This window comes from Phocoena sinus, chromosome 11 (assembly GCF_008692025.1).
Source record: "Phocoena sinus isolate mPhoSin1 chromosome 11, mPhoSin1.pri, whole genome shotgun sequence".
Lineage (NCBI taxonomy): Eukaryota > Metazoa > Chordata > Mammalia > Artiodactyla > Phocoenidae > Phocoena > Phocoena sinus.
In genome coordinates, this window is record NC_045773.1 from 21383438 (window position 1) to 21396009 (window position 12572).

The following is a 12572-nucleotide window of genomic DNA, read 5'->3' on the forward strand; positions in this document are numbered from 1 at the left end:
CTGTGGCATCCAGCAGCAGATTAAGTTGGAAAAGTCTCCATCCTTTTCATGGGTGTCTTAGAAATTGTTCACCTCGTAGCCTCCCTGACTCATTTCAACAACATCAATTCATAAATTATACTTAATCTTAAGGAGATCACCATGGAAGCCTCCCTACAACAGCATGGCTGGACGATGTCCTTGCAATAGTAAGGTTTGCTCGAATGTGGATGGCCTCTAGAAGCTGGAAAAGGCAAGGATTCTCCCCTAGAGACTCCAGAAGGGGTGCAGCTCTGCCTACACCTTGATTTCATCCCAGTGAGGTTTCTACCTCATTGTGTAGGACTTCTATCCTACAGAACCATAAGAGGATAAATTGTGTTGTTTTAAGATGATAAGTTTGTAGTAATTTGTCACAGCAGCAAATAGAAAATGAAGACACAGAGAGATGAAACTGACTTATTTATTTGTAAATGACTCTGGCTGCAAGAGTAGGAGTGGGGAGATTGATTAAGAGCCGTTACCCTGATAAGAGTTTAGATGAAGCGGGTGACAGTAGGGATGACAAAATAAGTGGTTTCAGGATGTATCTTGGAGATAAAGCCTATGATACTTGTGTGTGGGAATGTACAGTTACAGCCTCAGGTACGGCCGGGAGAGGTAGTGAGAATCAAGCGTGAACTCCTGGGCTTTTAGCTTAAGCAGTTCAGTGGACTTGAGATGGGAGGGAAATTGGGGGCAGGTTTTGATGGGGAAAATGTTTCACACAGATTAATTTGGGTGCCTAATCCAAATTATGTAGTTAGCATCTCTTGAGATGCATATGGATTATGGAGGACATGAACGTATGGTGTAACGAGGCATTGATTGTGAGCTGTGTGGATGGAAGAAATGAACAGTGTACGTATGTGTGTTTTAAACACCTGGAAATAAAAGTATCACGTAATGCAGTGTTGGGGTAGACAGGTGAGAAGCCTCATTAGCAGGCAGATTAATAGTATGTATTGATAGAGGTAACGGGTGTTGGCTGCAATTATGTACCAAGTATATTGCTATGTGCTCCCCATTACCTGTACGGCAACTTTCCCAGCAAACCGAAAATACAGGTATTTTATTATTATTCTCTATTCTGGGCAAGGACACTGAGGCTTATAGGTTAAAAAACATGCCCAAGGTCACCCAGCTAATGAGCAGAGTAATGAGGGGTGAGCCAGGTTCGTCAGGGTCTGAGCCTGCTTCTTCAGCAGAGCGCTCCACGGCCCTAACACAATTTGACCTTGGAGGAGACCGACCCACCTTGCCTCCCAGTCCATCGGGAAGGGGCAATCAGCTGCTGGAAAGAAGTCCAGTGGAAGGGTAGCATCAGTGGGTGCTACACTGCAGCCATCGACGTTTTCGGATCCAGCTCCGCAGATCGCCCGGATGCTCTTGCCCAAAGGTGGGATTTGGTAATTCAGCTCCAATACCAAGCCAAAGAGCTCCCAACTGGCTGCTTTTCTCCCAAGATTGGCGTCTCTTGGAGAAGCAGCTCCCAGGCAGAGGAGAAAGCACCTTTCTCTTTTCCTTGACTCGTGGATAGATAGAAAAACCCAGATGCTCTCATTAAATGATGGTTCATGCAATCCTGCCCTACTTCAAGATTAGAATTGTGAGGGACATAGAGAACCATGACGATGCATTCGATGATCGATTAATCGTGCTTAGTTGTTTTCTCTTCGCTAAAAGTATAGTTGTTTTCCTGCGTAGAGATGTTGAAAGTTTTTCTGCCCGGAATTTAGTATTTTTGGTGGATGAGGTTCCAAAGCACTAGGGGTTTGTCTGAAATGAGATGATGGGTAGGAAGAAAATTCTGGAACAAAGTAGGTACCCAACGAATATATGTTGAAAGTTGAGGGACTAACTATTGGAATAACAATAGCTAACACTTCATGTGCCTCTGTGTCAAGCCCTTTGCTCTTAAGAATTGTCACCCCGCAGCCTCATAGCAGCTCAGAGCAGTGCAATTTTAGGGAGGTAGCGTATCCTCCCTAAAATGCAGGCGTGGAGCCTGCACTTGAACTCAGTTAAGGGTTAAACACAGTAGACCTGAAGGATATTTAATACTTTAAAAATATTTTATATGAAAAATAAAAATTTGCGGACTCCAAGGTAAGTAAAACAGAAGAGAAGGAAGGAAAAGAAATTCTAAAGGTTTCTCTTATTTTCCCAGCTTGTAAATGCACTGAAAACGGTATCTACATTTGAGGTCTAGATTGTCGATTATAAGTATAAGTAAGTAATAACCCACTCTTGGGCAGACACTGTCGTCTTTGACTTTGATGAGTTAATGGGGGAGAGGAAGGACTTTGCGAATGGGAGTTGTTGGCGCATGTAGACCTGGAAGGGACAAGCGGACGCCATCGGTGAATGAAATGGGCAGGTGAGGACCCCGGGCTTAGGGGCCGGAAGCTCTTCAGCTGTGAGGGGCCTGATGCTGCCGCACCATCCCTTTTTTAAAGAGAAGTGATGAATCCTGATTTTCATTTGAAATTTCTGAATTTCTAAAAGTCGGCAACTAATTCCGAATTTAAAAAAAATGTTGTAGGCTTCACTTGCCGGCTAGCTGCTGGGTTTCAACTTCTGACCTACAATATGGGAATAATTAAGGGAATAATTTGAGGTTCATCAAATAATATGAGGCTTCTAAAAATCTTTCCAAATATTACATTTCTTTTAAAATTCTGATACAAGTAAACAGCTTGGAAAGACAGAGTCTGCCTATCATTTACTGTCTAGGTAACTCGTGTTGACATGAAAACAATAATACTCTAAAGATAATACATGTTCTTGGTAGAAAAGGTCAAGCAGTATAGAAAAGTTCCAAAAGAAAGTGAAAACTTTTCTCTCCCTCCTTGGCCCACCCACAATCATAGTCTTGTTGTCCCAACAGTTTTTTTCTATGTAAAAACAAAAGGATACATATACCAGCATAGGGTGCCCGACACAGCTAGGTTTAAATTTGTTGGTAAGTGTGGGAGTTTTGCACCTCATTCATTATACATTTGTTCATTTATACCACACATCTTTATCAGGTACCTACCATGGGCCGGTCACCAGGCTTTGCAGTAGGAATGCAGTTGTGGAGGAAGCATGACTCTTGTCTTGAGGACCTCAGACACTGAATCTGAATAAATAGCAGTTGCAAGAACAGCTGTCATTTATTGAGACTTACTCTTATGCTTCCCTAGCTCTGTCTCATCTCCCTCTTCTGAGAGTCTTGTGAGGTTGGCGAAGCTATTCCTATTGGACGGGTGGCACTTCGCCACGGTGACTCCCCTCATTGCCACCTGAGGAAAAATGTGGAGGTAGAAGAGGGCCCGGGGTCAGGATGAAAGAACTGGGCGGGGGGGGCACCTCTGAGGCTCTGTCGCTGACTGGCTTTGAAGAATACATAGGGGTTTCCCCGATGAAGGAAGAGTGACAGTAAATTCAGACCTTGCCAATCTGAGGGACACAGTAGTAAGCTAACGGCATCGAGGTTTGTGAGTCCTGACCTTTGGGCCTTTTCCAGAAATAATAACTCCACGGATATATTCCCCCGGACAAATGCCGCTCCTTGCCTCGGTATCGGTTGGCATTCCTGGGGAAACTGAGGCACATGTACCTCGTGTGAGACACACTTGGTGGCTTTGTCTCCCTTCCCTTGTGCGGAGTGTGAGGTTTCTGTTCTGCTGGGAGAGGAAGCTCTTTAAAGAGGTGAAGCTGATTAAGAGGAAATTTGCTTTCCCTTCTTAGATGCCAGCGGACCTATTTATTTTTCTTCACTTTGAGTGGGTGGGGCTGGGAGATCGGATTCCATTATGTTTATTCAGCGTGTTAGCCTCTGTCCAGCATTTCTTCCCAGCCTCACTGACTTTCGGTTCAGAGTTTGCACATCTTTTAGTGTCTTGAATTCAAAGACTACTTTTACAGTCCCAAGGTGCATAAAATTGTGGATTTATCCCTCATACATCCACAAAGACAGGAAAATGCCCTCATGGCATCCAAGACTGTCTTAGGAGTACCCAGATGGCAATCGAATGACTCAAATCACACAAGGAAGAATTTATTTTATTTTGTAAAAATTCCTATATGATTTTAAGGAAATAGTTTTCAGTTTGGTACGAATATATCATAGCATCACTTTAATGCTTGCTAATTTCATTTTTCATAAAGAGGGAGCAAGCCTCAGGCTCAGAGCTCTGCCTCGCAGTGTTATCTACCTAGATTGGAATAATGCTTTTTAGTTTCATTATATCTATTTTTACAGTTTTGTTCATGTCATGAGTTACTGGTTTTCCATTTAAGACAGGTATAAAAGTTTTCTTCTAAAATAAGGAAATGTAAGTTTAAAAAAAAGGGAGCTTAACTTAGAGAAAATGTTATTAAGTAAGTTGTTAATTTCTGGAGTAGATTTGAAATTGGCAAAAAAGTATCATGGCAGAACGTGCTTTAAATTGGGAAAGATACTCGTATAAATGCTGTTACCATGAATCATGAACTTACGTAACTTAATACTTTCCCTCTCCTCCCCTTTGTTCTTTTGTTGTTCTTTATGTTCACAGGGAACTTGGGTTTTTAGATCAGCTAAGGATCACGCATAACACGGACATATTTATTGGAATGCATGGAGCTGGTCTTACCCATTTACTTTTCCTTCCGGACTGGGCTGCTGTGTTTGAACTGTAAGTGTTTGGGGACAGTTTTACATTGAGGCAGCTGATAATGCTTTTTCTGCCAGCTGAGGCTTTTGTTCAGAGCATTAAAAGGCTTCATATTTAATCATTACAAAGAAGTCACATCATCTAGGCATGTAAAAAGAAAAAAAGACCTAAAACTAAAAATGTGAAGTCTGCAGCCTGCCATTGCCCTTAGCAAGCAAATATCTCTTTCCTTCCCCATCTCAGCAGGATTCGGGAGATGTGAATCTGTGGTTTCCTTCCTCTGAGTGCATGTCTGTGTTCCTGTCAAACTGAAAGCATCTCCCTGCAATCAGTGTAATTTTTGTGTTAAAAGAGAACCTGGGGCTTCCCTGGTGGCGCAGTGGTTGAGAGTCCGCCTGCCGATGCAGGGGACACGGGTTCGTGCCCCGGTCCGGGAAGATCCCACATGCCGCGGAGCGGCTGGGCCCGTGAGCCATGGCCGCTGGGCCTGCGCGTCCGGAGCCTGTGCTCCGCAACGGGAGAGGCCACAACAGTGAGAGGCCCGCGTACCACAAAAAAAAAAAAAAGAACCTGTGTGTTGCCCACCCATGTTCATAGCCGCGTTTTTCCATTAGCCAAGAGGTGGAGGCAACTCAGTTGTCCATTGACTGTTGAATGGATAAACAAAATGTGATACACACACATCCGATAGAATATTATTCAGCTTAAAAAAATAAAGAAATCCTATCTCATGCTATATGACAGGGATGAACCTTGAGGACATTATGGTAAGTGAAATACGTCACTCTCAAAAGCACAAATACCGTATGATTTCACTTATATGAGGTACATAGAGTAGTCAGATTCATAGAGACAGAAAGTAGAAGAGTGGTTGCCAGGAACTGGGGGGAGAGGTGAATGGGGACTTAGTGTTTAATGGGGACAGTTTCACTTTTGCAAAATGAAAGCATTCTGGAGATTGGTCACATAACAATAAGGTATACTTACCCCTGAACTGTACACTTATAAATGGTTAAGATGGTAAATTTTATGTCATGTGTTTTCTACCACAATTAAGAAAAAGAGAGATAGAGAGTTTGAGTACCTGTATGCCTGGTGAAGAGCACAGCTCCAAAACACAAGCCCAGCACTTTGCCTAGTGCTCACTGATTCCATACACAGGGAGACTGAGGCCTCAAGGGGAAAGTAATTTTCCCAGAGTGTTCCGTTAACTCGGTGGTTGGTTATGGAGACAGGGACTTCTCTCCTTTAATAATTCCACTCTGGATATCAATAGTGATTACTGTTACCTGATTTCCCCTCCTTGCATCTAAATATTTTGATTTTATGGTCACATTTTAAAAATGACTTGACTTGGCATTTAAATAGACTAATTAGAAAAAAGTTGTCATGAACTTCCAACACCCTGAAAAACATTAAAAAATATATATATGTTAGAGAAATAGCCAGATAATTGTAGACTCTATTTCAATTCATTTCTTCCAGAGAAGAAGGGAGGGAAGAAAGGAAGGAAGGAGGGAAGGAAAGAAATGTCATTAAGAAATCTCAGGCCTTGAAGGTCAACAGACCTGGGATCAATTTCTGCTTTGGAGGCTATGTTACCTACCCCAAGGCCACGTTCATATGTACAAAGATGGGGGTATTAGGAGTTAATATCAAGTTCACAGTCCTATTGATAAAGGTCCCCTCCATTCTTTAATCCTATTCTGCTTTTGGAAAGTTAAGATAATTTAGTTATGGGAATATTTTAAAAATAATCTCTCCCACTCTTTTGTGTGTGTGTGTTTCTATAAACAGTTTTATTGGGACATAATTTACACACCGTACAATTCACTCATTTAAATCGTATAATTCAATGGTTTTATTTATTTATTTATTTTTTAAACAAACACTGCACAATAATTGCCAATCGACATATGAAAAGACATTCACTGTTAGTCATGATAAAAGAGAATACAGATCAAAATAGTAAAAAGATGCTATTTTTCATTTCTCAGACTGGCAAATATTAGGAAGTTTTTTCTTTTCCAGGGTTGACTAGAGATTCAGAAAAGGGACACTTCCACATACGGTTAAAATGGAGAAGGGTGTGTGGGGGGTTGCTAGTGACCTGTCTGAACTACAGTTTAACTACATCTTTCAAGACTTTTTTTGTTTTTTCCTTCCCTTTTTTTTTTTACATCTTTACTGGAGTACAATTGCCCCACAATGGTGTGCCAGCCCCCACCCTACAACAAAGTGAATCAGCCACACATACACACACGATGCCACATCTCCTCCCTCCTGCGTCTCCCTCCCCCCCACTCCCCCCACCCCACCCCTCCAGGCAGTCACAAAGCGCCAAGCTGATCTCCCCGCGCCACACAGCCGCCTCCCACCAGCCATCCACCCCACACCTGGCAGTGTACACATGTCCATGCCTCTCTCTCGCCCTGCCACAGCCCACCTCCGCCCTCCCCACATCCCCAAGTCCACTCCCCAGTAGGTCTGCGTCCCCACTCCTGTCCCACCCCCAGGCTCCTCACGACATTCCCTTTTTCTTAAATTCCATATATATGTGTTAGCATACAGTATTTATCTTGCTCTTTCTGACTTACTTCACTCTCTATGACAGACTCTAGGTCTATCCACCTCATTACAAATAGCTCAATTTCGTTTCTTTTTATGGCTGAGTAATATTCCATTGTATATATGTGCCACATCTTCTTTATCCATTCATCCGATGATGGACACTTAGGTTGTTTCCATCTCCGGGCTATTGTAAATAGAGCTGCAATGAACATTTTGGTACATGACTCTTTTTGAATTATGGTTTTCTCAGGGTATATGCCCAGTAGTGGGATTGCTGGGTGGTATGGCAGTTCTATTTGTAGTTTTTTAAGGAACCTCCATACTGTTCTCCACAGTGGCTGTATCAATTTACATTCCCACCAACAGTGCAAGAGGGTTCCCTTTTCTCCACAGCCTCTCCAGCATTTATTGTTTCTAGATTTTTTGATCATGGCCATTCTGACTGGTGTGAGATGATATCTCATTGTAGTTTTGATTTGCATTTCTCTAATGATTAATGATGAGCATTCTTCCATGTGTTTGTTGGCAGTCTGTATATCTTCTTTGGAGAAATGTCTATTTAGGGTTTTCTGCCCATTTTTGGATCGGGTTGTTTGATTTTTTGTTATTGAGCTTCATGAGCTGCTTGTAAATTTTGGAGATTAATCCTTTGTCAGTTGCTTCATTTGCAAATATTTTCTCCCATTCTGAGGGTTGTCTTTTGGTCTTGTGTATGGTTTCCTTTGCTGTGCAAAAGCTTTGAAGTTTCATTAGGTCCCATGTGTTTATTTTTGTTTTTATTTCCATTTCTCTAGGAGGTGGGTCAAAAAGGATGTTGCTGTGATTTATGTCATAGAGTGTTCTGCCTATGTTTTCCTCTAAGAGTTTGATAGTTTCTGGCCTTACATTTAGGTCTTTAATCCATTTTGAGCTTATTTTTGTGTATGGTGTTAGGGAGTGTTCTAATCTCATAATTTTACATGTAGCTGTCCAGTTTTCCCAGCACCACTTATTGAAGAGGCTGTCTTTTCTCCACTGTATATTGTTGCCTCCTTTATCAAAGATAAGGTGACCATATGTGCATGGGTTTACCTCTGGGCTTTCTATCCTGTTCCATTGATCTATATTTCTGTTTTTGTGCCAGTACCATACTGTCTTGATTACCATAGCTTTGAAGTATAGTCTGAAGTCAGGGAGCCTGATTCCTCCAGCTCCATTTTTCGTTCTCAAGATTGCTTTGGCTATTCAGGGTCTTTTGTGTTTCCATACAAATTGTGAAATTTTTTGTTCCAGTTCTGTGAAAAATTCCATTGGTAGTTTGATAGGGATTGCACTGCATCTGTAGATTGCTTTGGGTAGTAGAGTCATTTTCACAATGTTGATTCTTCCAATCCAAGAACATGGTATATCTCTCCATCTATCTGTATCACCTTTAATTTCTTTCATCAGTGTCTTATAATTTTCTGCATACAGGTCTTTTGTCTCCTTAGGTAGGTTTATTCCTAGATATTTTATTCTTTTTGTTGCAATGGTAAATGGGAGTGTTTTCTTAATTTCACTTTAAGATTTTTCATCATTAGTGTATAGGAATGCAAGAGATTTCTGTGCATTAATTTTGTATCCTGCTACTTTACCAAGTTCATTGATTAGCTCTAGTAGTTTTCTGGTAGCATCTTTGGGATTCTCTATGTATAGTATCATGTCATCTGCAAACAGTGACAGCTTTACTTCTTCTTTTCCGATTTGGATTCCTTTTATTTCTTTTTCTTCTCTGATTGCTGCCACCACCATAATTTTATAAAATTTTCATTATCCCCCCAAAGAAACTCAGTACTCTTCAGCAGTTACTCTCATTCCATCCTCCTCCTAGCCCCTGGAAACCACGAATCTACTTTCTGTCTCTATAGATTTGTCTATTATGGACATTTCATGTAAGTGGAATCATACCATATGTGGGCTTTTCTGACTGGCTTCTTTCACTTAGCATCATGTTTTCAAGGTTCATCCATGTTGTAGCGTGGATCTGTACTCATTCCTTTTTATTGTCAATAATTATTCCTTGTATGGATATACCACATTTTATTTATCCATTCATCAGTTGGTAGACATTCAGGTCATTTGCGCCTTTCAGCTATTGTGAACGCTGCTGCTATGAACACGAATCTCTCTCACTCTTGTTTACCGTTTATAAAACCTTTTGTAAGCACATATTTGGGAGGTGAATTTTTTCCCCAGAGAATTGCAAATTGGCCAGCAATCCCAGGCAAAAGCCCCATGTGTGGATGTCCTTGTGTCCTTAGATACAACTGTGGAGATGAACGCTGTTATTTGGACCTGGCCAGGCTGAGAGGCGTCCACTACATCACTTGGAGAAGGCAGAGCAAAGTCTTTCCTCAAGATAAGGTAAAGTTCAGGACAAAACTCATCCTGTTTTCTTTTTAATTGGTTTAAAGTGTCTAGTTAATGTGACAAACTATCTTTGAACTTCAATCCAAAGATAAAATGGTTCTTCTCTGGAATCGTGAGTTGTTGTGCTTTATATTTGCAAATTGGGGGAAAGGAGAAATTAATTACTCTCTCTCTCTTTATGTGGAAAAGAGAACTTCATGAAATTTGGGCCTAGAGAGACCTATTAAATTATTTAGAGACGGGATCAGGAAACTACAGACCAGTGGGCTAAATCTGGCCCTCCAGTTGTTTTTATAAATAAAGTTTTACCGGGACATGGTCCTGCTCCTCTGTTTATGTGTTGTCTGTCTATGGCTGCTTGAGCACTTCATTGGCAGGGCTGAATAATTGTGGTGGAGACTTTGTGGTCCATGGAGCTGAAAATATATGTTATCTGGCCTGTTACTGAAAAAATTTGCCAACCTCTGATGTAGAGTATAAACTAAAGTAGTTCCTTTGGCCAAAGTAAAATAACTTTCTTCTTGTTCAGAAAACCACATCCTCAACACCTTACAAATTTGTCTTTTGCTTCGTTTTTGCAGGGCCACCACCCAACTCTGGGGGAACATCCGAAGTTTACCAACTACTCTTTTGATGTAGAAGAATTTATGTACCTTGTCCTTCAGGCTGCAGACCACGTATTGCAACACCCGAAGTGGCCATTTAAGAAAAAACATGATGAGCTATAAATGTATTGAGTCTTTTTGCCAAAAGGGAGTGTTTAAATGGTCCTCCGCCCAGACTCACCTCACAGTTAAATAGGTAAAACAGCCTGTTTTCTCCTAGCCCCAAAGTACCTTTTTTGAATACCAAAACATGCCTTCAGGGTATTACTTATGTGTTTTATAGTCTTTAACTGTTTCATGTGATTGTTGTGTCGTTGCTATTTATCAAGATACTCTTTTTGCACTGAAAACTTTACTTTTTATAGTTCAGAAACTGGGCCTGGGCTCACTGCCGTAATTGAGCTTTTTTCTTAGGGATACCAAAGTTTGCAACTTTCTTAGCTTTAGAATTTGTAAATGTTTTTATGGAATACCATGAGCTCGTCATTCAGGAGGCTTCCAACTTGTTAATGATATATTTGAGCAAATTCACAACTCATTTATTTGCCATGATTTGTTCACAGCACTGTTTGTAGTAGGAAAGGAAAACATGCAAACACACACACACACAGTTGTGGTTCTCAGTACCAAGCTATAGGCCCGTGTTATAGATTAAACAGTATTATAAACAGATCTGTTTAACTGTATCAGAGTCTAAACCAACTCCTGCTGAATTCTCGTATCTTTTTAGTCAACGCCAGGTTATATTCATCAAGAACCTGAATTAACCATGCTGTTGCATTAGTTCATATTCACATTTCATATGCAAATCATGTTTTCCTCACATGTAACAACCACATATGATAAAAACAAATGAGGACGTCCTTTAGGACTGTTTTGTGTACCTTCTAGCTGGTTTCCACTTGTTCCTTCTTAGCCGTGGAGAGCATTTATAAATCAAATAGTGGTTTTGCTGCACACGTGCTTGTAAGTGCATATACCTATGTGTATGCGTCTACCTCTTTTAGCATGGAAGTATTCTAGTCTTTGATTTTGCAAACTTTAAATTAGTCACAAGAGGAGATTTTTTTCCCCTATGAAAAAAGTAAAGACACACACACACAAAAGGTAAAGACATGCATGAATTATCCAATTCAAAATGAATAAGAAGCCATAAGAAAGTGCCATTGATTAAACAGCATATCTGAAATGCAGCCCCACTCTTTGAATGGGCTTCATTTCCTATTGTCTATGAACTTTCAATTTAGTGGTCAGAAACCATGGATTTATTTTACTGTAAAATGTGAAGTTTACATTTTATTAACACTTGAGCAGTCTAATTTAGAGACTAGCAGCTTCTATTTTTTTAAGTAGGGGATTAACAGAGTACAGCAGAGCTAAGCATTTTTTAAAAAAATATTTTAGAGTTGTAAAAAAAAAAAGAATATGCAGCAGAGAAGTGACCTGAGAAATCTAAAATATTTATTATCTGGACCTTTACAGAACATGTTTGCTGACTCCTGCTTTAAAGGATTATGAACAGTTTTCTAGAGTTGAGGAATATTTATTAAAATATCTGTCAGGAAATTAGTGAATCACTGTAGCAATAGCTTTGATTTGAGATCTTAACATTGTTTTAAAAGACTTACAACATATGAATTTTGAAAGGAGTGGTGTTGTGGCCGTCCTTTGTCCAGTATGCCGAGTAACCACTGAGGTTGCTCACATAAAAGGAGCTGTCGAGACCACGTTGCACTTCTAGTCAGAGAGGTGTAAACATCTGAAAAAATGGCCTCAAAAAACATTTCAACAGTTTACCTTCTTATGTCATTTTAAAAACTATGTGGCAATGCGATTCTGTAGATATCAAGAATTTCAGACGTTGAGAACAATTTCATAATAAAATGTTACATTTGCATATTTCACATTTAAAGAGACAATATGTTTTACAGAAACAAGAAAATACATTAGATACTTTATGGAACTCAGTTTTATCAGACTTTTTTGATGGGGGCAAAGGAAGGTCTTCAAATTGTTATAAAATGTAAAATGTAAAGACTGCTCTTTTTATTAAGTCTTTGAAGAGGTGCATGTCATTGTTTGTACATGTGGAGTATGGCCTTGGAATAAATTGTTTTACAATTTATTTGAATACCGGACTATTTTCAGGGTTTTCTGTGTCTGAAGCTTACTTTTTTTCCGGCAATCTGGCAGCTCTAGATTATACAAATTGAGTAGCTCACTGATGAAGAATTCAGCTTAAGGAAAAATTGTACCCTACAATTATTTAGCAGTTTATCATATGATGCTTTCACAAATGTTCTATTGCATAATCTTTTTAAAATGACATAAGAATTGTTCCCATTTC

General features: G+C 40.1%; 1 protein-coding gene across 1 annotated transcript in view; it reads left to right on the top strand.

Moving 5' to 3' along the window:
* EOGT (EGF domain specific O-linked N-acetylglucosamine transferase) overlaps nucleotides 1–12353 on the top strand; it is a 34999-nt gene extending 22646 nt beyond the window's left edge. Inside the window, 4 exon segments of the mRNA XM_032649026.1 lie at nucleotides 2189–2250; nucleotides 4563–4682; nucleotides 9512–9614; nucleotides 10202–12353. Of these exon segments, the coding sequence (XP_032504917.1) occupies nucleotides 2189–2250; nucleotides 4563–4682; nucleotides 9512–9614; nucleotides 10202–10348 (432 nt within the window). The 3' untranslated portion in view covers nucleotides 10349–12353.
* Nucleotides 12354–12572: the final 219 nt, after the last annotated feature.